At 42.8% G+C, this 26,008-nt stretch overlaps 1 protein-coding gene across 1 annotated transcript in view; it reads left to right on the top strand.

The window, feature by feature from the left end:
- ELL (elongation factor for RNA polymerase II) overlaps positions 1–25,636 on the top strand; it is a 54,424-nt gene extending 28,788 nt beyond the window's left edge. The window contains exons 3-12 of the mRNA XM_068920198.1: positions 3,310–3,431; positions 3,762–3,925; positions 6,482–6,735; positions 9,724–9,848; positions 13,368–13,464; positions 17,020–17,512; positions 20,537–20,603; positions 22,581–22,752; positions 23,692–23,736; positions 24,766–25,636. Coding sequence (XP_068776299.1) covers positions 3,310–3,431; positions 3,762–3,925; positions 6,482–6,735; positions 9,724–9,848; positions 13,368–13,464; positions 17,020–17,512; positions 20,537–20,603; positions 22,581–22,752; positions 23,692–23,736; positions 24,766–24,870 — 1,644 coding nt within the window. The 3' untranslated portion in view covers positions 24,871–25,636. The remainder of the gene's footprint in view (positions 1–3,309; positions 3,432–3,761; positions 3,926–6,481; positions 6,736–9,723; positions 9,849–13,367; positions 13,465–17,019; positions 17,513–20,536; positions 20,604–22,580; positions 22,753–23,691; positions 23,737–24,765) is intronic.
- Positions 25,637–26,008: the final 372 nt, after the last annotated feature.

Raw genomic sequence — 26,008 nt, 5'->3', positions numbered from 1 at the left:
TTCCATTATCTCTTAATTCCTCCCCTTGCCTTCATATTTTACTTCCTAATAAATGTCGCTATGGAGACAATTTCTATATAATTTTCGAGGGTCATAGGTTTTGTCTAGCACGAATGTCAGAGTGTGGTTTGAAGTAGTGTCCAGTGATGCAAGGTTTTGACAGTGAGACCTTTCTTTCAGTGTAAATACCCCTCTCCCTACTGCTTTCTTTCATTCTCTAGTAGCTTCCTTGCTTGTTGAGTCTCATTATCTGTCGTGGGTTTTAATCGCTGTGTCCATGTCTTCCTTAGCTGTTCCCAGCGCTTCAGGGTAATGAACTCTGTCAAGGATACTCTCAGCTCTCTAATACACAGAAAGCAGTTTTCGTCTTTAATTAAACAGAAGAGGGAATTGGCTAGGAACAAAACACGGGGTCGGGCATGAGGACGGTCCTCTGTCGGCCGGGTGCTTAAAGCAGGGTAGGGGTGGTTTTAGCCCAAAACGTAACAACCGTTTCAGTGACAACTTAAGACATCAGAAGGCAAAAGCTTCTGAATAGATCCTGGTCTGGGTTGACTCTCATGAGAACACTTAAGCTGTAAATGATCTTTGCCTTAAAATATATTTCTTTGTACCAGTGCTGTTTTTGTTCGTTGTTTTGTTACTTTTTCAATGCATGTGAATTTTGGTAATAGTGGATAGGTCTTAGGTGGAGCGTGTCTCTGCATTGAGAGATGCATGGCAATACAGAGGTGCAACTATTTGGATTTTCCTTAAGAGCAACATCTATTTGTTGCACTTTTTCATCCCCAGCTGTTTTTTCTTTGGTTTTGTAAATTTATAGGGAGTCACGAGCGTTTTGCTTGTTTCGAGATGCCTGTAAATTAGAATTTAAGAGTTTCAGTACCAAACTGTTATAAATGGTGGCAGTTGATGCAGTGCATAACTTCACAAGAGGGATTGAAGATGTTTCTATTTTGGTAAAAGCATGTGCTGAATTGGAGATTAGGTTGGGTCAAATTTGCAGGTGCTTACTCGAAAAAGAGCTGAAATGGAGGTGGGAGGGGGAGAGCTGAATAAAAAAAAAAAAAAAAAAGGAAACGGGTTCCAAATACGTGCGTGTTCATGCAGATTTCTTAAATATGACTGTTAAGAACAAAAAACGTTTCAGCAAAACGTGTTTGGAAAATACTATATTTTTCCCTGTTTCTTGGCATGAGCTTTTGTTGGTATTAATAGAAGGTGAAGCTACCATTCAAAATGAGCTGTACACAGATGAATATTACTTGAAAGAAAAAGCAAAGTCACATCTGTACTAAGCTATTTTTAAGCATCTATAGTTAGTGGTATAATGCTGAGCACCAAAATCAGGGCTCCCTCAAAGCAGTTACCATGTTGGTTTGGTGGCTTAAGAAACCTTCTGTTTCAGCTAAAAATAATTCCTAGATAACAGCCATTTTGCATATGCTACACTTTTCAGTACTGAAACAAGCCGAGTTTAACGTTAATGAGACTCTGTCACTTCTCATTTTACGCCCTTTGAAGAAGCTGCCTCTATAAGGCACAGAGACCATACCAAAACGCCGAAGTTCAGGACTCTTGTAGCAGCCATTTGTAACAGCGGTAAATCAGGATCCAGGAGTGAGTTATGTCGGTGTGCGACTTTATGGTTCGCTTACACCTTGGAGGTTTGATTGGGCAAACGTGTTGTCCGCAGCACAATTCGAGCGTCAAGCCCTGGTGGAGAAAAGCAGGGTTGAACAGACCTTTTGTGTTTAGCCTCTTGGCCTTTCATGCTAGTAGGTGGACGGTACTGTAAAATACCCAGAATCTGCTGTTTGCGTAACTTTGAATTTGTGCGTGTTCTCAGCTCGCTTGTGAAGGAGAAGAGCGTTTTATCCCTTCCCTGTGGGTGGGGGAAGAGGGTGTTCAGACAGATTAAAAGCTCAAGGCCGCCCCGCGCGTTTGGCAGGGGAGATAGGGCTCCGCGGACCGGGCGCCCGCCCGCGCTGGGGCTCGAGGGCCTTTCGGTGTCTGCAACGCCACCAAGTCAGCTCGGTGCGTTTTTTAGATTTGGGTCCTGGGACCGCACAGGGGATAACTTGCCCTTCTGTAGGGAACACAGCTAAAGTTTGGGTTTCTTTTGCTTGCTGCTTAGAAATAAGGAAAACGTGTTTGAAGGACTAGGCGAAGGTTAGCCGGAGGGTGGCTGCCCTTCCCAAAGAGGGAGCAAGTAGAAAACGCTCTGTTAGTTCAGCTCGGCGCAGGTCCCAACAGCACGTCTTGCCGCTTCAGAGAGCATCCGCTCGAGCGATGTGGCGCAGATGCCCTGGGTGTTCAGGCTGCTGTGGATGTCTGAGGTCAAAGGGAAACTACCTAAAACCCCTTTTGCACTAGCGAGCCATCTTTTGTGGAGCGTAGTCATAGGCGGATGCCATGGCTTGGCTGGCTAGACATACGCATTTTGTGCACATATGTGGCAATCCGGGTAAATATAAATGTGTGTGGTAGAGTGTAGCCTAAAATAAGTGGAAACCACCGTTCCCTCTGTCTCATTTTCTGGAAGCCATCTTAATCATCAAATATTGATGTGATGGTAGAGCTCAGATGTCTCGATTTATGTTGAACTTTAAACGCAGAGGGGAAGCAGTTCCCATTTTTAAAAATGAATGGCTAAGGGGGAAGGAACAATGCAGATCTCTGTAAAGTCGTCTGCAGAACACACTTCAGGCTTGATTAAATATTTAATTTCGCAGCAACGTCACACTCCGCTGTGAGCCATGAAATCTCTTTATGGAATTATAATCTCTTAAAAAAAGAGCAAGCGTGCTACCTGGTGACCTGGGCTGTACTATGTTTAGTGCTGGATCACTAATTTTGAAGAAACAAGTCTCGGGTGCTTCGAATTGAACATAAACAGTGATAGCAGGTCTGTTCTGAGCCTGAATCAATACAGAGTTGGGTCAGATTCCTAGAACAAGATTACTGCGGGCTCTGCTTTGGGAGGCACGAGCCGCCAGTTCACACCTCTGTTCTGGAACAGATGTAGCTGCTTGCTTGCTTGCTTGCTTCTTTTTTCTTTTTAACTGATCTTTACATCTTTGTCTACCTCTCTTACCTGAACTTTTCATTGCTGTAGCATATAGTTTTGTTAACTCATATCCCTCTTGCAGCTTCTTGCCAGCTTGCCCTTCATAGTCTCCTGTGCAGTAATCTGCGTGCTTTATTTGTAGTGGGTTCTGAAACGGCCAAAAGCGTAGTGGCTGCTGAACTATTTAGCTTGTGTTAGCGTGGACTGCCCAAGCGACTGATTTTTCTCCTTCCAAACAGCACATCACAATTCCGAGGCCTGATCGCCCTGCGGAAGTGCGGACTTTCACGTTTTATCTTTCAAATATTGGCAAGGACAGCCCCCAAGGGAGTTTTGACTGCATCCAGCAGTATGTGTCTAGGTGAGTGGTAATCAAAAGAAAAACGTAGCTGCTGATTTGCTTTGTTTTCTGTAGAATCGTCACTAACAAACTTGAACAAAATTTAAAGCATGTTCTTTCTTTTTAGAGTCTTTCTAATCTCTTTGCATGTGTAGAGGTATGCGTATTTGCGTAAGGAGGCATTTGCAGAAGAATCTGTTTACCTGTCCCAGCTTCCTTCAGTCTCCTGCTGTTATTTAGATAATACAATCTCAGTTATTCACCAGCAGCGGAAGTGTACCTTTTTGCAGTGATGGGAGTGTCTTTTCCATTGCTTTTTTTTTTTTTTTTTTTTTTTTTTTTTTTTTACAGCAATGGCAATATCCATCTGGATTGTCTTGGAAGCATACAGGATAAAATCACTGTGTGTGCTACTGATGATTCCTACCAGAAGGCAAGGCAAAGCATGGCGCAAGCAGAGGAGGAAACTCGCAGCCGGAGTGCTATAGTCATTAAACCTGGGGGGAGATATGTAGGTAAGCAGCAACTTGATTGGGGGGGGGCGGGGGGGGGCTATTCTCACTACTCTCTTGTTAAGTCGAATGCTTCCGTTTGTCTTGCTGTGAACGGCTTGACTGTGAAAGCATGTGACAGGTATCTGATAGTTCTTTATGGATGTCTGGTAATTATGGTGCTAGTTTCCTTGTATTGTGACTTCTTTATGGCTTGCATCTTTGCTCTAGAACTTGTCCGGTGGTGTTTGTGTGGCCTCTGAGGATTGTCTGTGTACGGTCTGATAACTTTCTGGCATATTTCATATTTGTCATCTGGTGATGCTGAGCGTGTACTGCTGATGCATCAGAAGTGCCTGTGCTTCTAGCTAGGTCAGCTAAAACGTACCACCGCTGTTGTTGCACATCTGGTGTGTGCCTGTGCTTGAGACCATTACAGGCAGCATCTAGAATGCAGGCTGGAGTGCCCCAGGTTAATCAGCAAAGAGGCTACAGTAATGCTTCTGACTGCAGCCTTAAAGATACCATCTTACTGTGGCAATGAGAGGAGAAATCTTTTGCAGAGGAAACAAAAATATGATAAATACCAGTAGGCTCCAGTAGGAGCCTGTAAAGACCTAGCTTCGGGCTCAGGTCCCTGCTTCCCTCACTCTGGTCACAAGCTCAGACATTAATATTCACCAGAAAGCAAACTTTCATTTTTTGAGCCAGCTGTCTTTTCTACAGCCCATGTGATCTGCTAGCTAGTTTCTTCTCAGAGGATGTCTGTGATGAGAATGGTGAGTTGCAAAATGTAGAACTGACCCTGACTCATTGTTTTATCAGCCAAGTGCTCAAAGCTGAGAAATAAGATAGTAATCAGGAAGGAAATGCATTGATTTCCTGTAGACTAGAAGATTATTTTGTTTAGCTCAAATTTGAGAACATTACAGTAAGTGGATGAAGTTGTTAGGTTTATGAGAAGGCGAGAGAAGATTCTCAGAGCAAATTGCTTCCCAGAAAGATACAACAAAACTTTGATTTAAAAATACGCTCCCTTAAACATTTACCACTCTGAAATGGAGGTGCAACCATGTAAAAAGCACTTAGTTTTCTCTGTTCTTATCACTGCACGTTTTGGCTCCAGCCATAAGTGCAAATGTCACAATGTGTTTTTGCTATTCACGACCTGGCAAGAGTTAAGGGAGTTCTTTAGAAAGCTTACAGATCTTTTCTTGTCCGGTTTCTGCAAATGAAATCCAGTGGACCTCTGAATTTTGGGGTGTTTAATGTGTGAGGGGTTGTCTTTCTCCCTCTCATCTTAACTCGGCCCTGATGAAGGGTCATACTTACTTGCATCAAGCTGGTGCGTAATAGGAGCCTAGGAAATGGGGCCTTAGTTAAGCAACCTACATGTCAGTAAAATAAACATTGCAGACCATCACCAGTATAGTATCTTCAGATGACTCAACTGAAAACATTTTGCTTCCTAGCAGTGGAGAGTTGCCATACTGAAATAAAACTCCAGAATTTCTTGCAGTAAATGCTGGAGTGTGGTGGGGTTTTTTTTTGTTTGTTTGTTTTGTCCTAGTGAAGGTCACTTTGAACTGAAGTGACTGTTAATTCCATCTCTGTGTTTTAGACCTTGGCACCTATAAATGTTTTTTTGATTTGCTGTTTTCATCTTTGCAGTTGGTAATAAGGACTTTTACTGTTTTGAATACAGAAAGAGGTCAAATTCTTTGATTTGTGCTTTAGTAAGTGATGTGGGCCTTTTGTGAGGAGTCTAGTTGAAGTTGTTTTTTTTTCTTTCATTGGTAATAGGAATGAGTTCTCAAGTAATACAGTAAAAAAAGAATGGTATTTGGGATGGAGTTGAGGAAGTTGGCTCTGAGGGCTTGATATGAAATTTTCAGACAGTTTGGTTATATTCTCAAATGCATGTAAATATAATTGGAGCATGAAGCAGTTATTACTACAATGCAGAAGGGGTTATTCTATTAGAATATTCTGTCAGCTCACTAATGAATAGATTAATGTATCAGGGCTAGACCCCATTCACGTTCATGTGTTTGCCGGATGGGGGAAGGGAGGTGGGCCAGCCCCATAAAGTTCCTATTGTTCCAAAAGCAGAAACATCTGCGGGAGTAGCGTTTTTGCTGAGCTCAGCAGCAGGGAGCTGCTCATTGACTGGTTCTGATCCTTCCACTCCATATTTCGACTCTTCTGCATAATAATGCAGAATTTTCTTCTCATAGGGAGTTAAAAATGGTTAGATTAACCATGGGGATACATGCACTTGGGATAAATGAATAGCAGGCAGACAAAGAGAGCTTTATGTAAGCTTGTAGCCAATAATACTCAGGTTCGCAGTGCTGTTGCTGTTTACTAGTTACAAACTTGTCATGAATTGCAAAATCCATGGGATGGACGCTTGCTCCAGCGGTGTATTGGAGCAGATGGGGTATGGTGGTTGTGTTTGTCTTTCACTGCCATCTTCTAGCACTTCAGACCGTCTCTGATGCACTCCATATACATGCTGACAAACCACTGGCCTTTGCAAGGTGACTGCTGCAGTTCACTGTTCTCATCTCATTTTAGGCAAAAAGGTTCAGGTGCGTAAACCTGCACCAGGAGCTTCCGACGCTGTTCCCTCCAGGAAGCGCCCAACGCCGGTCAACCTTGCCAGTGCAATAAAGAGAGGCAATAGTGCGATTTCTCAGAGACCCTTCAAAGATAGGGTTGTGCACTTACTGGCACTAAAGCCTTATAAGAAACCTGAACTTATTCTCAGATTGCAGAAGGATGGACTTTCTCAGCAGGACAAGGATTTGCTGGACAACCTTCTGCAACAGGTTTGTACTCTGAAGGCAACAGTTTAGGTAAAAGGAAATGTCTTCTCGGAATAGTAGTAAACTTCTTATTAGTCTGAACTTAACCTCTGTATATCCAAGCTGCAGCTTAATTTCTCTTTAAAGTCCCTGTCAAACAGACGTTTACAATCCATGGTACTTTACCTCTCCGTGTCATATATACACCTAATCTTAGGTGCATGTAACTAGGCTGTATGATTTCAGTTCACCAGGTCAGTCACCTAAGAACAATGCTTTTGGCTGATTGTGGGGAGTGTACCTGCCAGAGATAGAATCTGAGAGTTGTTCAAATTATTATAACCTATAAAACTATTGCATTTTTATTAACAGGGACATAAAGAAGCATGCTATATGTCTTAATACGTATAATGTTTCCCATGTGAAAGGAAAATGTGTCCCTCCAGTATTTTATATCTTCTTTGTACTGTTCGAACCTATGCCTTTCCTGCTTAGAAATGTTACTGGTTAGGTGTGAAGATCATGCAGCTCTGTGCTAAACATATTGTTTGTATGTCAAGAACGAAAGCTGTCTCCTAGTTAAATCAGCACTTAACACTTCAAGTCATGTTGAAGGTGCCATTTCAGGAATTGCAGTAAATACCTTTTATTGCTTTCACAGCGCAAAACACATAATGGATGTTTGTTTAAATGCGGCAGCTGTCCTCTTTTTATATTGGAATTCTTTTTTTTACTCCTTTTCGTAGCCGAAAAGAATGAGACAGAATGAGGATTTAGTTTGTCCAAGAGCGCAGGCCAGGTCATATTGAAAATGGCATTGCTGCTGGCGTTACGTGCTCTTTGCCTGGATATTAATCCTCTAGTCCTGTTCCCTTAATTTTCCATCAATGCTAGAGTTATTCTGAGCACCCTTTGAATACTATAAAATATGTCTAATACTAGAAATACTGTTCCTGGTAATCATCCTTTTATTGGTGCTGTCACAAACCCCGGCAGCCCGGTGGTGTGTTTGGTAGTGTCTACAGCATCAGCTGGGTTGGGGTAAATGCCGATTTGGCTTTAAATATATTGCTTGTAAACTTATCTCCTTTCAGCACCCCCAGGGCTCCCGTCCGCAAGCAGACACAGATAAGCTAGAAATTACAGGCTGCATTAAAGCTACGTGTCTAAATATGTCTAGGTGTGGGTTTCATTGTGCGCTTGCATCTCTCATAGGACTCGGTGTTCCTGCTGGCCTTTTTGCCTCATTTTGCAAGGTTGCTATTTTTGGGAGGCCTGGGGTGGAGCTTGCAGAGTCCCACACCAGCAAAACAAGGAGGTAGCAGCTCTCGGCCTCTGTGCAGAGAAAATCTGAGTTGTTCTGCCTAGGTTACAAGCCTCGCCGAGCAGGGTGTCTCCTGCCGAAGAAGAGGCGGTAGCACGGCAGCAGGGAGAAGCGACGCGGGCAGTCTTAGAGGAGGTTCTCCGAGTTTTTGAAATAGAACCCGGTTTTGCTTTCGTCTCTTGGGCATGTTTACTGGGATATCTAAATGTAAAACGCAGCTCAAATTCTTCTTGTGTTTTGGCTCAGGGTTTTGGAAAGCTGACAGAACTGAAAGGAAAAACAAAGTGTTCGTCATGTAAACTGATAACTGTGCTTTTTATTTTTCGCTTATCGGGAGTGCTTTGCTGTATTTTCTTCTTGAGCTTTTTGCTTTCAAATTCATAGACTTGTAATATTAGGTGAAATGCTCCATAAAGCAAAAGCAGAAGAACTAACAGCACCTTCAGTTAATTCAAGATTTTTCCACTCCTTCGTTTGTTTTTCCTGAGGCTATCATCTAGCGTTGTGGATAACATAAATTCATGAACGCAGCCATCTCCCGAATGGAATGAGCAAGGGAAGAGTATTAATCCTTAAACAGATAAGCAGCATCTCCGCTGACTGAATGAATAAAAGATCTTCCAGTTTCACGTGTAATATAGTGGTCAAACTGAGGGGCTGAAGCTGTGAGTTTGAGACTCCGTTCTTGGCTTTTCTAGTAGATCAGTATGGCTGTGGGCATGTCACTTGGCATTTGTGCCTCTGTTTCCCTCTTTACAAAATGAATTCAGTGTTTTGTTTTGTCAAAGCCCCGTGGTTCCTTCTAGACTCGGAGTACTCTGCAATCACCTAGTAAGGGTTGACTGAGGCAGTGCAATACTTGTGAAAGTTTAATTACTAGATGCAGCAAAGCTTTTTGTTTTGTGTTAACATTGTATTTTTCAGATGTATAACCTGCAGCAAGAGGTTAAAATTTCAGTCAAGCTGTGGAAATACTGATTAAAGTGGGATAACTCCTAACAAGTTGTTTCCATTCTAATGCAGTTCTGCTGGTTCCAGCAATGTTTCCACGTAGGCACCGTTCAGAGTTTTGTGGGGAAACTACACATGACAGAATTGGATAAAATGTAGAAGAGCTTCTCATGCATATGTGCTGAACTAACTGCAGCACGTGATTTAGGTGCAACGAGTTAATTGTAAAACCCTGGATGATAAGCTGGTAAACATAGGTTTTGTTGTTCTTTCCCTGAAGTAGTCCTCAGAAAAAGTTCTCCTCCATAAAATCAAGCGGGGGATCCTAGTGCACTGAACTCTAACATAATCCGCAAGCCCCCCGATGCGTCATATTCACAAGGTATTCTCTTTGCTGCTCCTCAAGGAACCAGCTTTCTGTATCCTCTTCTATTTGTTAATGAGAAACTATCATCTGATAGTTGTTAACTAAGTTATCATCGCAAGAGTTCCTCTAATAACTAATATAGTAAGCTGCACCATTTTAGGTATTGGGCAGTCTTGACTATGTATGCTGCCAAGTAAGGCAAAGGGAAAGGCACAGTTTTATAATTTGGAAACAAATGAGTTAGTATCTACTTGTTCATTGACACTACTAACTACAACCAAGTCTGCTGAAACTTTGCCTACATCTTAGATCTTTTTTAGAAAAAGTGTGAAAATTACATTCTAACAGGTTTTACCAATTACTTTTTCAGGTGGCAAATTTGAGCGCCAAGGACAGCACTTTCACGCTGAAAGACTGCGTATACAAAGAAGTGCAGAAGGATTGGCCTGGCTACTCTGAAGGAGATCAACAATTGCTAAAGAGGATACTTGTTCGGTAATTATTCCATCTTCTCTGTAGTATCGTTTGAGGCTTGAGAATACTGGGCCAGGTCAGTTGCTATAAATCAGGGTAGCTGAAGTCAGTAGCGCTATAGTAAGTTTGAATTATTTTATTTTATCATAAAGTCTGACTACTATCCAGGCAAGTATAGAAAGTGACTGAATTTGGGAATATCAAAGAGGATGCAGCCTTCAGTCTTTAGAAGTACTGAAATCGCTAGTTGCAGCGGATTTTAATACATTATCCTAAAAGCTACAGAAAAATGAGGATGGGGGGGAAAATGTTACTATTAAAAGCTAATAGTGGTTTAGAATCCTGGAAGAGGAATGGATTAAGGCAAATGTATCCAGTTCCACTCGGCATTGAAACTCTCCTTTCCTTTTTCCATATCTTCTCGTACATGACTTCCTGTGCAGACTGACTTGTTTGTTCAAGGCAGCGAGAGAGAAATGACTCTGCAGTCGTGTTCCCTAGCTGCCATGTTTCTTAGCTGTCTTGCTCAGCTCCTGTGTTCTGTTCGTGTGGATGCCCCTATTCTCCTTGAGCTGTTTGTTTTGGAGACTTTGCCACTTAGTGTCTGTAGTGTTACTTGGATGGGGTTCCCCCCACCCCCCCATATTTTTCTGCCTGTCTTTTCTAGGTTGCAAGTTCTGTTAGATATCACAGAGGCAGATACCCTGCAAGACTTAAGAATTGGTTGTAGTAAGGGATGCATGAATGTGGTTGAAAAAGCACAGCGCAGTTCTCCAGAGATAAATTCCCTGAAACATGTTCATGTTTGTCCTTCTGCCCATAAAGTGTAATCTGCGCTGTCCGAGAGTGCTCTTGAATGTGCACCCTACCTGTTCACATGTTCCTTCCTGAAAACAGCTTTAAAGAGGTAGTTCAGATGATAGCTTTGTCTCGCTGGTTGCTAAAGATTTTTTTCTCTAGAGGTTTTTTTTTTCTTAGGTGAAGCCTCCAGGACTGGAAGTTTTTGGCTGGCAGGCAGAAGAGAAAGAGACTGTCTCCTAGATTTCTAAAGGGGAATTCTGTTCTGGGTACTTGTATTTCCCTATCTGGATTTTCAGTGTGTTTGTACTGACTAGATTTTGTAATGCAGGTAGTGATGTTACTTGACTTGTTTTCCGAGGCTTATTTTATTATGCTCTTGGTTAATATTAAGTGGAGCATGTTCTGTTTGAACAGTTTTCATGACTTGAAAGCACAGTTGGCTTGAAGATGAGACTTTGTTAAAGCAAGAAGATTTTACACTTAGTGTTTTGCCATGCTAAAGAAAAATCAAATGGTTGTAACTAATTTAAGTAGCCTTGATCTTGAATTATAATTAAAAGGCAAAATACAAGTGCCATGCAGTCTTTATGGCTTTCAGAAAAGTGAATTTCTCCCTGTAGAAAGCAGTGTTTACTGCTTTTTGTAGAATTGTGGCATTCAGTTATGCTGCAGGTCTAAAAATAAACCTTGGAAAGGATGTATTCAACTGTACAAACAAAGACCCACTCAGCCAATGCAGGTAATGAGGCTACAAAATGGAAAAAACATGTAGGGTTGAAGACGGTAGAAAAACACTCGCAAAAAGGGCACAGGCACCAGACGTCGAACTTTACATGGCTTGCTGTGGTAGTCTGCGTGGTTGCCTAGATCCATACAATTGTTAGACGTCTTCTCGGTTTTCAGGTCCGGTTGCCACTTGATGGTTCAACGGTTGCAATAATTAACACATCTTAAAATCTTAAAATCTATTTCTAACATGATAATGTTGGCTTGACCTAACTCACTTTGCTCCTGTAGCTTTTTTTTTTCCCCTACCTTCTTTCACCATTGTTCTGAAGTGTTTTTCCACTGTCACAAGAGCCACTGAATTGAAAACTAGTTTTCATTCACTGCAATTTCTTTTTTTTAAATATATAATTGACGTGTGAGGAGATGTGGAAGGATTGCTCAGCAGTTAGGAGATGCGGTAGTATAGCCACTTCACTGTGGTGTTTATGGAATGTCACTGTTCCCCTTCCTGTTCTCACAGCCACCGAGTCCTTTTCTCGAATTGATCCATTGCTACTGAGGTTGCTCTAAATAAAATTAAACAAAGCAGCAGCTTTAGCCAGAACGGCAGTCAAACTGCAGGCATCTAAATGTTACTGCGGTATGGCTGAAGGTTCAAGTTAAAAGAAAATCTTGCAAACATCTCTCTGAAATAATCTTCCCAACATTTGAAAAATAAGCATGTACTTTAAAGCTGATTAGAGTCTTTTGTGGCAGAACGTAGATGCTGGTTATTTGGACTGTACAGCTGGTGGCAAAATGACTGCAGAGCTAGCTTATTAAAACCTTTAACCCTGAATTTTTTTTTTTTTAAACTTGACAGCTGCAGCTTGATGCAACAGTGGATTTTCCTGGGTGATTAATATACGGGCTCTCTGGCTCAGGTCAGAATAGTAGGGCAAAGCTAGTGCTCTACGAAACTTTGCTCAGAGAACTGGAGTGCCCCTTGCAGGGTGGGGAGCAGAGATGCCCAGCGTGAATGTGAATTAAGACGCTTGCGTGATTAGAAGGAATTGCATTGTACTTTTTTACTACAAGAGGTTTCTGTTGTGTGTCAGATACCACAAATACAGACCAGAGTCGCGCTATTTTGCCTGATTCAACTTACATTTAGGGCTTCAAAACAATATTTTAAGCCCTAGTGGTACAGTTGCAGTTCCTGTTATAATGGTGCTTTTCCTGGTCCCAGAGGGGCTCATTTCTGAAAGACGACTGCTGTTGCTGTAAAATGTTGTTTCACTGGTGCTAACAAGTGGGAGAACTTACTCCTCAACACCTGAACTTCAAGCTCCCAACCCTTTTGAGAGTGTGCTTGCTCTCTGAATTGTTTTTGTGAAGTGAATTTTAACCCGGTGAGACACAAACTCAGCTGGAATTAGTTTAAATGCCGTTTGGTTATTGAGCCGTGTTTGGAAGCTGTAGCTACAATACCTATCGCATTTTTAAGTTCAATGGCTGTTTTTACTAATTTATATATGGATCACTTTTTTAAGGTAGCTATTCATTTATTGTAATACTTGTCACCATGTCAAGGGAAAAAGGTAAAATTGTCAGGGACCTGTCAGAAAGTAAGTTCCTCCATCAGTGGGACTCTTCCCCTGGTCTAATGGTTAAGCCACCTTCCCTCCCTGCTGCAACTCCTGCAGTCTCGGTTCAAAGCACTACCACCATTCAAGAGAATTGCAGAAATCGTGGGGATGCATGAAAGAAACGGGCGCTTTCCATATTTTGGTGATTGCTAGTTTCCTGTAGTGTTTTCTTCCTCCTAGATTTTGCCTGAGATCAAAAATTTTAAGTGACTGGAGGAGCTATTTTCATGGCATCTTCAAAGAGGCAGAATTTGAGCCCACGAGAAGGCTATTTGCTCTGGAGGTTTCTTTCTCTGGGGGAGGATTTGAAATACCGTCTATTGGGTGGTCAAGTAGAGGATTTAAGCAACCCTAAATTCTGGTGTGTTTTTTTTTCCCCCAGGAAACTCTGTCAGCCCCAGAACAGTAGCAGTTTTCAAGGAGAAGCGCCTTCCCTGAGTCCGCCAAAAGACAATGTGAACTCCAGCTCTCCTCCTCAGGTAGGTGTTCCTCTCCGAGGATGCTTGGTCTGGTCAGCACTGAACCAGGAACTGAGATCTCCCCTTGATGGAGGCAGCTGCTGGATGTAGGTGTGGGCTGAGCTGTTCAGCCTTTCTACACACCGTGATCGCCTGCTGCTTGAGGCTGTTAGTTTGATAGGCGATTTTTCTTTTTGTTTTGTTTTTTTGCCAAGTTGGGGTCTGTGTTTCCTGGGGTTCTGTTTCTCTTCTGGATGTAGGTCGGGGTGGACTGTGGGGAAGATCTCTGACAATGTGCTTTTAGGTTTAAGGGGTGAATTTTTAAAAGTACCTATATCCCTTTGGGGGAATGTGAACTGGTGTTTTACCTGTTACCAATAATTGACTGGAATGAAGCAGTAATAACGGAGCTGTGTTTGGGACCTGTTTATTAAAAACCTTGACCTTCTGCAACCTAATTGCTGTGACGAATCAGGGGCAGGTTGGTCTGCTCTTTGGTTTGTTGAGATGCCGGTGCATGAGGCTGTAAAAAGTACCTTTTCTGTCACTGGGTATCTTGAGGAGATGTGTCCTCTTACTGGTAACTCAGCTAGCCTTCTGCCACCTTCCTGTGGTTCAGTCTTTTCAGCTGACCTATCACGTTATCTTAGACAGCTGCTGAACATCATTCAGGTGATGAAGGAACTCATAGCTATACATTTTATTCATAAACAGGAATGGTAGTATGAAGAGATTTTAAACATTTGTGCAGATGAGTTGAAGTCAGTATTTTTTTAATGATTTTTTTTTTCCTTGTCAGTGCGGCCTGTCCCCATGGTGGCTAGTAGAGTACTTTCTCTTGGGAGCAACCTTTCTCACTCCCCAGTACTGGAGAGCTGCTGTCATTGCTCTGCAGTGGTAACAGCTGCTGTTCCATGATGACAAGCCATGAAGGAGCTGCCTTTGCTAGTGAATCCGTGTGTTAAGCAGAGTCTGTCCTTGTTCTTCTGTCTTAGTATCTTTCTATTCAGGCCTTTCTTGCTAGGATTGCGAAATGCCTGTTTCCCCTCTCTCCTTTGGGTCAGTCCAGACAAGTTGAGTATTTATCCTCCTCCTGCCAATGGAATGCGTAATGCTTACTTGTCTGGACAGACACACTGAGGATTAGTGGCAAAGAATATTAGCAGGTAAAGAAATTATGCGTTTTCTGGCAGCAAGAGGGAAGCATTTCTCCATTGAGAATAGGAACTGTGCAACTCGTTTGCCAGGTAGCTAATTCCAAATCCTCTTCTGCTCTGCAGTGGACATGTTGCTGGTGAATAAAGAATGATCCCCTTCCTCTGAGTTAACTTGGAAAGACGCTATGCTGTTAAGAGGTGAAAAACCATCTCACTTCTGGCTTTACATATTTTGAAAGACATGAAAGTCTGTAGGGACGTTTTTGGTCTCTGTGATTACATGTTAGCTGATCAAAAGCTTGGGCTGTTGATTCATCTGGATCTAGAAAAGGCTAGTAGAAGAGCAGCAACTGACCAAGGGATATAAATGTTGCCAGCAGTGCTTCTGCTATGGCTAGTGTTAGACAGCAAACCACAGGCAGCTTTTTATTGTTGGGGGGTCATTTGTTGATACTACATACAACGTAGCTGTAGTTTCTATTTAGAGAAGGGATGCCGCTGGAGTGGTTGCAGTCTTGGCAGAGGACTGGGATTTGATAGCCTTAAATGCAAAATATTTTGGAAAAAATCAGTTGTGGAATCAGTTGTGGAAGGCAAAAAAGTGGTTGGTTCAGTATTTCTAAGGAAACCTGTGACAGAACAGATATTGCGTACACGCAACATTTTATAACCAAGGAGGTTAAGTTGGTGGAGGTGGTATTTGTTGGCCTAAAGGTAAGGTGAGTGAAAGACAGCAGTTCTTAGATCTGTCCCCTGTTTAGAGATCTGTAGTCAAAGCGAGTGGGCCCCTCCTTCTGGGAGATGGACGACTGCTGCGCTCTGCATCTGGAGAGGGGAACCGTGAGTCTGCAGCCAGCGATGTCGAAAAGCCGGTTCGATGTGCCGCTGCCCCTTCAGCTCTGCGGCAGGATGAGCAGTTCCTCTCCGCAATTAGCTTGACAGGTGGAAAGTAGGATTCCTGTCGCTGAGCACTGTCCTCGTGACCCTTGGAGTTGGCAAACAGAAATAATGCTGGGGGGAGATGGAATGAGCTGGTAACTCTGTGACAAAGCAGCCGTGTGTCCAACTGCGCTTTTATGAGTTCCATTTGCAAACACATTGCAGTCCTGCCTGAGACAGTAAATAAAATAATAAAACATCCAAAAGAAATAACCAGGACTATCACTTGTCTTCCACTGGACACTAAATAATCTTTCCTAAGATTTTCTGCAGCCCTTTGCTGCCAGGCAGGCACACACCGCTGTCCTGATGGCTGTCCAAGGTAATTTCGGCTGCCTCAAACTGGATTCAGCCCGACAGCCATAGAGCTGCTGGCTCCAAATTAAGCTCTGCTCTTTGCTGACTGAAGGCTGGGTTCTCTCACAGTGTAACTTCCCCTAAGCTAACCTTAGCCTGTAGACAACCACCTACTTGAAGAAATGAGCGCACAGAGCTTTCTTCTCCAAGTCCTACCTGTGGCTGTCCAGGTAGGCCTGGTGGGACAAATGGAAACTTCTACTCTGTCTACACATTTTCACTTATTTAAAGAAGGGATATTAAAGTCATGTTGGTCCGCATGAGATGGCATTGAAAACTGCTACTAATATCCTTTTGTGCCTTAAATTCTGAGCATTTACACAGTTGACAGTTTCTCGCCTCTTCCAGGAAATGTCCCTCTTGAGAAGAGGAAGGAGTGGTATTGCAAGGGTAAAGTTGCTGACCACAGAGTTGATTAAAAAATCAGTTGGGCATAAAATGCAGAACTTGTGAATTGCTCTGCACTCCAGAGGCCCGAGCAGATCTTTGCCCTAGTCCTATATGGACTTTTTGCACTTTTAGATATATGTATTGAAAATGTCTTGCCACAAGCAGGAGAGATGATAGATGTTTTTATGGCGATTTCTGTTCTCTGCTAAATGGTTGGGAGGCAGGAGGAGGACACTTTTACACCCTTACTTTTTAAGGGCTAAATTTGAAACAAGCTTCAAAGAGAACAGGGTGGGTTGCATGGCCCGCATATGAATAGTGCAGAAGATGAAAAATTGCTTATCTGACTTGTGCTGTGACTGCTTATAGAAACCCACAGCTCTTCCACCGTGCTGTAGGCTCCACAGTGGCTGTCGGGATTTTCAGGAAGTGGCTTGGGATGGATTGTCTTCTGCGGGATCTCGGCGCTGGCAGTCCCGCCGCCCGTGCCCAGACGGGTGGCTGGGGCAGTTTGGATCAGCCTCTGACCAGGGATTTGCTGGCAGCCTTTATTTTTAGCAGAGCTCTTTTTATGGGGATGCTCTCTTCTTCACTGGTGTTGCACCACCACCTAGTGGTAGCAGCATTGTGAGCAAATGCCGTATCCAAAATTCGTGTCAGACTTTAAGATTTGTATCTCTCTCTCTCTCTCTTTCTCTCTCTTTTTTTTCTCTTTTTTCTCTTCTCTCCCCAGAAACGATCCCAGCCTCTGGAGTTCATTGATCCGCTAGCCAACAAAAAGCCTCGGATATCACATTTGGCCCATAGAACTCAGCCCACTTTCAATGGGAAACTGAATTCCTCCAACGGGAAGGACGCTGCCACCCCGGCTGCGCAGCCCGCGCTCGCCGAGTCCGTGAGCTCCAGCTCCAGCCTCCCGGTCTTGGAGCTTCCGAGGCCTCACGACCCCCTTTCGGATGTCAGCAATGACCTAACTCACAACGGCAGAGACTGTGAGAACCCGGAGACGGCTGACAGACTGACTCATCCTTTGTCAACAGACTGTCCCCAAACAAGCAAACACAATTGCAGCTCATACGTAAAAACCAAGAAAAAATCCAAAAAGCACAAAGACAAAGAAAAAGAGAGAAAAGAGAAGAAAAGTGAAGAGAAATGCAAAGAAGAGAAGCAGGACTGTGAAGTAATAAAAAATGCTGACTTAATTAGCGTTCCCCAGGATGTCACAGGTATGTAAGCTCTGAAACATCCTTCTGTACAGTTTGTGATAAGATAATATTAGTATCAACTGTGTCTTTCTGCTCAAAATCCATCTGAGGAAAGAGGTTGCATATGTTGTTCCACTTGCAGAGACTGCAAGGTTAACGAAATAATATCGCTGTCCCTACCTAGGAGTCAACAAATGGTGCCCCTCTAAAAAGAGGATATCAAGTTTTTCCTGTTTAGCCTTTTATGCTGTTTGGAACTACCGCAGATTGTGTCTTGTTTCTCCCTGTTAAATTAAAAGCCTTATTAATATGTGGGGATGAATGGCAGACATCAAGATCTGTTGGAAAAAACGGTGCTTGATTGACTGCTGCTCTTATGCTTGTGCATGGTATTGTGATGGCTGTTGTATTGATTTTTAACTCAGTAATGAAAAGTTAGTCACAGAAGCTTTTAATATTGGACACAAAAGAAATGATAGACGAGTCTTGTGATAAAATGTTGTTAGAGCAAGCTACACTCTGCTCTCTTAGGCTGAAAGAATTTCCCCGTTGTATCCCACTATTAGTTCGAATTTCTTTTTTTTCAAGGATTAACAAAATGTTTTCCATCGCGACACTATGTTTCAAAGTCAGTTCTGTGTGCCCTTAGAAACTAGAGGAGAGAATATATGTTGGCTAGTCCGATCTGTTCCCGTGCCAGTGCCTGCTGCTTTCCTGTTTTCTGCTGTTGCATTAGGTCTTAAAATTCTCTGAAGCAGTGGGACTTCCTCCACTGGCTCTAGGAGTACTGCAGTCTAGGTCTCTTGCTATGTTTCTTTTTGCATTCATCTTGTTTTCCTTTGCCCCGTTATGCCTTTTTTTAATATTAAATTCCTCTTCATGCTGGTGCGTGAAAATCGTACACGCTTGGCTCAAAAAGGACAGTAACCTGCAACTGAAACGTAACCTGTCAAATCCTTGTAGAAGGAGAGATTCAGTCTGCGTTGGGGTTAGCTCTTGTCTTCCCCACAGTCTCCACAGCGTCTACAGTATGTTTTGATTGCTCACCAGTCGTTTTTAGCTATGGCTTATAGTTCTCTTCATTATAAACGGGGAGTTTTGTGATACTGCAGACCAACGTTCTGAAATGCTAGATACTTTTTCTCCTTTGATCCTGCTTTTGTGTCAATCCTAGCTTTTTCTGTGAATGTTCTCAAGTTGCTCTTCCCTGCGTATGTTGTGCCCTGATCTGTAGCACATACAGATGGTTACAGACTATATATACTTTGTCAACACCACTTGTTAAATAGCACAATATTCTGAATTCTTTTCTCATCAAGTTGCTGACCCTTTATTATCACCTTTTCTTCTTTGCTTTTTTAAAACCAGCAGTTAACTGGCTTGTTGTTAACAAGCGGGAGTCGGGTTTTGTTCCCGCTGCACTGCTGGTGTGTGCAAGGTAATGGATCCTAGCTAGACTTGGAAGGAACTGTAAACAGGATGTGGTCAATGCTGCTTGGATTTAGTACAGCCAATTCACAGCTGAATTGAATCCTTTCCTTCTGCCTGCTCTTCTGTGCCTTACTGTGTGTGGATAACACTGGCCTAATTCTGGTCCTTTCTCATCTGCAAGAAATGGCAACTCCCCCTTGGGCAAGGGGCTGCACAGAAGCAGGGTTTCTCCTGGGAGGTCTGCTTAAGAGGCAGTGAAGGGACCTTTGGGGTCTTTTTGGCAGACAGTAGGTGGCACTCACAGGCAAAATAAACCTCCTTTTCTTCCTTCTCTCCTTCATCTCCTGGAGGCTCTTACCTTCGTTCTGCGCCTTTCACTGTGGTGGTCAGGTGAGGAAGAAAGGAGAACTGCCTCCAGACACCTGCAGCAGGAATTAAGACTGCTGTGTTCATGATGATGCTATGTTTTTCTGCATTCTTCCCTTCTACTCAGGAAAGCCTTTCGGGGTAAATTCAGAGAAAATTAGAATTTTTTTTTTTAAAGGTATAATTAGGTTACTGCTTTATGTGCCTATTACTACCTCAGCATTTCATGCTCCCTGCAGTTTATCTGGGATAATAACTCTAAAGTGGTGCAGGTGAGTGTTGGGAAGGGTGAGGCTTGGGGCGTGCATGAACCTTTCCTGTGAATGTCTGAGGAAACTGTGTAATCAAGGTATTACTTGCCATAAGTAACAACTTGAATAGAAGAGCCTGAACCATTATATGGTGTTTGTTTTTTTTTTTTTGCAAAACAGATGAGTTAAATCCTCTTTTGCCTCCGTTTTTGCTGCCTTTTCATGGATGCAGCTGACTTTCTGATTAGGGCTTTCATTATAATACGCAGTTCATGAATAGTGTCCCTTTTCAGCTCTGTATCCACTGCTTTTCTTCCTCCAAATTAGTAATTCAAGATATGGTGTAGGTTGAGGATGGAGTCTGTTTTGGGCTCACATTCAGAATGCTGTTCCTTCTGAGGCCTTCATTCCCTTCACTTGAAGTCCTAATTTTTTTTTAGTTGAACCTCCCTTGATTCATGTTTCCTTGACTTCACAGAACAGAGCGCGCTTTGATTTGCCTACAGGGCCATAGGGCTACGTGAGGAAAAGCTGTATGCCTTACGAATCTCTCCACTGTCATCTCATAGGAATCTGTAAAGTGAATAGTAAGAATCTCTGTAGTGTAGAATTGGGGGGGGGGGAGAGGGATGCACCTTGCTCAGCTTTCTGTTCTGCTCATCTGGACCCATAAATTTGTTATGTGGTGTAGCAGTGTCGGTACTGATGTTCTCCTTCTCCACAGGCAATATTCATAAACCAATTAAATTAGGCTGTTTTGCTGCTCAGTACATTGGCTAACGTTGCTATTGTTTTGTTGATAGACAAACATTAGCAAAGCCTTGACGTTTCAACCACCTCGTAATACTGTATCTACTATCTTTTGTCAATTTAAAGCAAAACAGAAATCCTCTAGAATACAGTGAAGTGTATTTTGCAGATAGGTTTATGAATTTGCAGTTGATTGCATACAGCTTTAAGGTTTAGGAATATTTCTAAATACGTTTTTATTTTTCAGGTTTAAATGGAACATGCAATAACTCTAGTGTACCAACATCGACTTCAGAAATGCCAGATTATTTATTGTAAGTATATTTATCAGTTGCTTCATCGCTTTGGGATCAGGTTCCAAGCTATTGATCGCTATGTATTAGTGATTCTGTTGGACTTGCAAAGTGTTTTCAAGTAACAGTTAGGATGGGCTTAAAAAGAACAAAAAGGCAAATCCAACCTCGCAAATACTGCCTGAAACTAAACTTAATATCAGATCTGTTCTTTCCCTTCTTATAGAGTTCAAGATTGCCTTCCTATAAACATTGTCAGAGTACTTCAAGAAACTGCATATCTGAGGAGGGTTTGAAAGTATTAAACATCTCCATGTTGCACATAGAGACTTTGAGAGGAAATTATCTGCTTTAATGTTACAGAAGACAGGGCAAAAAATAATTTTCAGAGGTTATCTAATCCTTCCCCTGCTCAAAGCCAAGATGAGCTCTGCATAAACCATTGGAATATTCTTCATGGGGAGGTGACAATCCTTGGGTTAAGATGCGAGTTGTTTCACCTTTGACTTTTTAATCGGATCCCCTTGAGGTTAATTGAACGATACTTGTGTCTTGTAGCACAGAAAAATACAGGTGCTTTTCATATGCCCAAAGCCAAACCTGTCATAAACGAAACTCAATGATAGTGCAGAAGCGTAGCTCTGGGTGATAGCCCATGTCTAGGTCTCAGCCTGGCTTTTTAACGCTATCAGATCTGGTCTGACTGTGCTGTGATCCCTCAGAGGAAAGAGAGGAGGAGGTGCCCACACTTTGCCCTGCAGGAACAGTCAGTGCTAGAGGATATGTAGGGTTCTTCTGTGGTTACAAATTTGTGGTTTTGCTGGTCTGAAAGAACCATTCAAATGCCTGCTTTGAGTTGGCATTTCTAGAACCGTTCAGAAGAACTAAGATGTCTGGTATTTTTGCATGCACCAGTTGTGCTGATCTGATCTCTCCTGCAGAGAGATCCTTGGTCGATCTCCTGAGAACTTGTGTCAGGTCAATTGTCTCACCTTTAGGTACAATCGGAATGTTTTGATGCTCAGCTGTTTAAGTGATAGTTGTCACTGCTCTTTTGATTATGGAGACACATATTTCATAGTGGTGAGGGCAACTGCCTTACAGTAGCGGATTCTGTGCAGATGCTTTGTTATACGGGCCCCTTAGCAAGGAATCACAGTTCTTGAAGGCTAGAGCCTGTTTAAGTTAAGGCAGTGAAAGTTTTTTCCCTCATTAATTTGATACCTAAGTTAGCCTATGTATGTTCTTGCACCAAGCTGTCACTATTGCGGACAGAGTAAGGTGGTAAATTAGAGGTGTCACCTATGAAAAGCTGAGTTTTGCCATCAGAGAGGATTGACTGCTGGGCTTCCTGTAAAATGTCAGGTTTAATAGCTTTTTGTTGAGCTGAATGCCTTTCAAAAGGCCTCAGAGGCACATCTGTTAAACATGAGCTCTTTGTTACGTCCAATTCATGCCGGCTATCTTCAGAAGGTGGTAGAGATATATTCAGTCTATTTAATAGGATTTCTTGTGCTGTGCTTGCCACGTAATCGTCCTGTGAGCATTTTGCAATGATAGCTGAACATTTTTGTGTTCCTTTCCTTTAAAAACTCTTAACACTGGAAGCTTCGTATTCCTGCTGTTCCAAGGTCTGGCACAGATGCAGAACTCCATGTTCTGTGGGACGGCAGAAATTAGAAAAGCTGTAGCAGTACTATCTGAACGTCCTCCTACAGCCTCATCTGTTCAGATGCTCTGCTGTACCTGCATAGTCCATCCCGTCTTGCATAGATGGGAAATTCTGGGAGCAAACACTGTCTTGTTTTGCATAGAGGTCAAGGCAATAGTCCTGACACTTATCTCCTTGCTACTATAATGAAATCATAAGAGACTGTATTTGCTTTCAAAAGCAGTCACCTGATAGACTTGTCCTCCTGTTTTTGGCATTTCAGTAATCTTGCTGTCTGGAGAGGAGAGTTAATTCTAAACTGATTAACTAAATTATTTTCCCTCTAGAAAATATGCAGCCATTTCCTCTTTGGAGCAGCGTCAGAGTTACAAAAATGACTTCAACGCGGAATACAATGAGTACAGAGACTTGCACGCTCGGATAGAGAGGATAACTGGACGGTTCACGCAGTTAGACTCCCAGCTGAAACAGCTTTTGCAGGGCTCTGAAGAGTATAAGGTATAAGCAGAAATTTCTTTCGAAAACCTGGTTCTGCAAGTGACAGCACTACAGTTTGTTGCTGTATTAGTGGCTCTTTCTGCCAGGTTGTTTGGGATGGGTTGACGGAGGCCCTGTATTCAGGGTCTAAAACGTACTGCCCAGAGCCCAGAATTGGTGGATGCAGAACGTGCATACAGCTGACAGCTTTGTAGACTGTTCTTAAAACAGCTCTGTGTTCTTTCGTTTTCAAGTTGGAGCACACATCATGGTACTTGTTGACAAGGAAAGGCCTCAGTGAGACAATTGGCGTCTTTAGCCAAAAGCTGCTGGAAGCTATTAGTGTATCCCAGCCAGAAAACTCATATTCGCACATATGGTAGCGTATCAGGGCTGGAAGGGGAGTTAGTACAGGGTCATCTGTTTCTCTTGAATCTTTGATCTTAATAATGTAGCATTATTCAACTTGTCAGACTGATTTTAAGAGCTTTAACTATTCATTATCCTGAGAAAATAAGTCTTGTCGAGTGTAATAAACAGCTTTACAGAGCGCCTATTGTACTAAGCACCACTTCCTCCCTTGAATATACTCTTTTTCAGAAGACTTCTGATTCCTCACTCCATTATTTTTATAGTCCCAGAAAAATTAGTCTGAGCTGTGGAGATGTCAATTATCCTGTCAATCCCAGTAGCACAGTGGGACAGGTAGTTCTCCGTGGCTGGGGAATCACATTGGGGGCTGCTCCTTCCAGTGCTTGTTGTGGTAGGACCAGTCTAGTCAAGGAGGCAGCGAGGCTAGTTGGAGCAGTCAGAATCTCGCAAAGCGAGTTGTGGAGGGAGTCGATTTTGGTCTGTATTTGGAGAGAACGTGAAAATGGAGCCATCGGTAGATGCTCAGTCACTACAGTAGGCTGCAGGATTATTGACTGTTCTGAAAACAAGTTATCTTTTCCTTTTCAGACGATCCATGATCAAATTTTACAGGAATATCGGAAAATTAAAAAGGTAAGTAAAAATATTTGGCCATGAACAAAAAGCTTTTGGGAAGTGTCCATAGTGATAGAAGAAATGGGTATTTTGCCAAGTGGAAAAAACGAGTTTCTGAAGCTTACTTGCAGATCTTAGTTTATTCTGCTAGGGCTTGTCTGAAAAGTCGTCTCCCGTTGTTGGAAGGTTTGTTGGGAGTTGAGACTGCTCCGCTGATCTTGGTGAACATACTCGTCTCTGTTAGTGGCACATTAGCCAAAGAAAGGATATGTTAAGTTAGTTTGTCAAGTGAGAGAAGGGTTCGCAGTTCAGGTGCGCAGGCTAAGTGATAACAAGATCCTCCGAGTCTGGGGGTGTATTTGATATCATTTGAGCTCAGCCTGTAATACAAATGACTTGGGTACATAGTCCCCTATGGGTCTTAGGATGTTTTTGTGTGTGTGGCACCCAGAATACTTTACTCATCTTATTATGTATCTATAAAGCAAAAGTTGTTGACTAGAGGGATTTATGGTTGAGCCAGATGAGGTAGAAATCCTGATGCGGGCAGGGCATCCATAGACCAAGGGTTTTTTGGCTTTTTTACGATCTATGAATGGGGCCCTGAGCCCTGTTGTTCCTGAGGGATTTGAGAGCTTTTTAAAGAGTTTCGCATGTGTTGTAAGTTCATCTTTGTTTTAAAGCTCTCAGCCTTGCACAATCCGGTGCTCATGTGGGGGGCCAAAGGGCAGGGTGATGCTTGCTGAAAGCTGATGCAAGTGGCACAGCTGTTCAGAGTCACTCGGAGCCTGCCTCAAGGTGCACTTGTTTCCCTGTGATTAGGTTCCTGGAGCTGGGTATTGATGGAAAGGGATTTTGGTCTTAGGTTGTTTGAACAGAACAGTTCCGCTTTAAAGAGAGGGGTATCTACTACTTGAGCTAGAAAAGCTTCATTCCCTGATCATGTATTTGTACTTTGAGGTCAGGTAACCTCATCTGGGTTCAGCTTAGGTGTCGCTGAGTTCTAAGAATTGCATCCTGTCACTGCATTTTCATTTTTCTTTACAGACTAACCCCAATTACAGCCAAGAGAAGAACCGCTGCGAATACCTCCACAACAAACTGGCTCACATTAAAAAACTGATAGCAGAGTATGACCAACAGCAGTTTTAGCTGGCACTAATCTGGACTGGGTAGGGCAAAAAGTCACCTGGATGTTACGTTCCCTTTTATACAACTAGATTCCTTTCAGAGATGAGCGTTAAATCCTCGCGGTTGGAAGAACTTGGGGATTGCTTACGATGCCGAACCTCTCATGTCAGCGTCCGAGCCAGGTAGCAGCCCAGCGCCTGGCATGGTCCTCTCAAGTTTTAGCCTCTCTGAACGTCGGAATGTAACAAAGGAAAATCTGCTTATTTGAAGCCAGCGTTTGACACTTAAGGGAAAAACTTGCCTAAAGTGAACGAAGCTCCCAAAGGTTAAGAATCAGTAGTTTTCATGGATTAAAGTTTGGCATGAAGTGTAATTACCCCTGGCCCAGGTCCACTGGGTTACAAATTGTCCTTCAAATGGTGAGGAACTGGAATGCTGCTAGGTTACCTCCTTCTCTGGCACCTGCGACTGTTCATATGCAAGCTGTCTGCTCTACATGGCACCGCGTTAAATACACCAAGTACCCAGAGCTCTCGTTGTTTGTTCCTGCTTTTGTCATCTCCAGTTTGTGCTCTCTTGAGGTGGTTGTGTCAGTAGGAGGGGAACAGCCCGGGAATCTGCACTGAGCGCTTTGTGCAGTGCAGATGTGGATCCTTCACGTAAGAATTTTTTTGTCCAGTTTGTGCATTTGGAACCAGCGGGCATAAACGTTGCAGTGGCCTCTCCAGCATGCGCAGTGCAGTCTGCTTGCGTTATCCTTCATGTACCAATGCTGGGAAGACTGAGACCTGTCTGTCTTTGACTTTTATAATTTTATACCAAGGCAGCCAATTTTATTAATTGCTAATGAGACTATGGTCTATTTTTGTATAAAAAAAAGCATCTTTTTCTAAAACTGTGCCTCCCTTTTCCTTTTAGGCCAAGTGTTTCAAAACCTTTCCTGTCTTATAAGTGCAGTATTACTAAAGCTCGTTGGATAGTTACCCAGAGAAGTTATTTTGTTATCTGTAATGACCCATAAGAAAGGATGGGGTGGGGGTGGGGGATATGATGCTTTCTCGTTCTGTTTTCTGTGCATTTCCAAAGAAGCAGCAGCAGAAAATCATATTCTCAGAACAGGCGCCTGAGCTTGAGAGACGTAAGGTAGCATTTTCTATGC

This window comes from Struthio camelus, chromosome 26, assembly GCF_040807025.1.
Source record: "Struthio camelus isolate bStrCam1 chromosome 26, bStrCam1.hap1, whole genome shotgun sequence".
Taxonomy (NCBI): Eukaryota; Metazoa; Chordata; class Aves; order Struthioniformes; family Struthionidae; genus Struthio; species Struthio camelus.
Note: the sequence above shows the minus strand (reverse complement) of the source record. Positions and strands in the feature narration are given on the sequence as shown.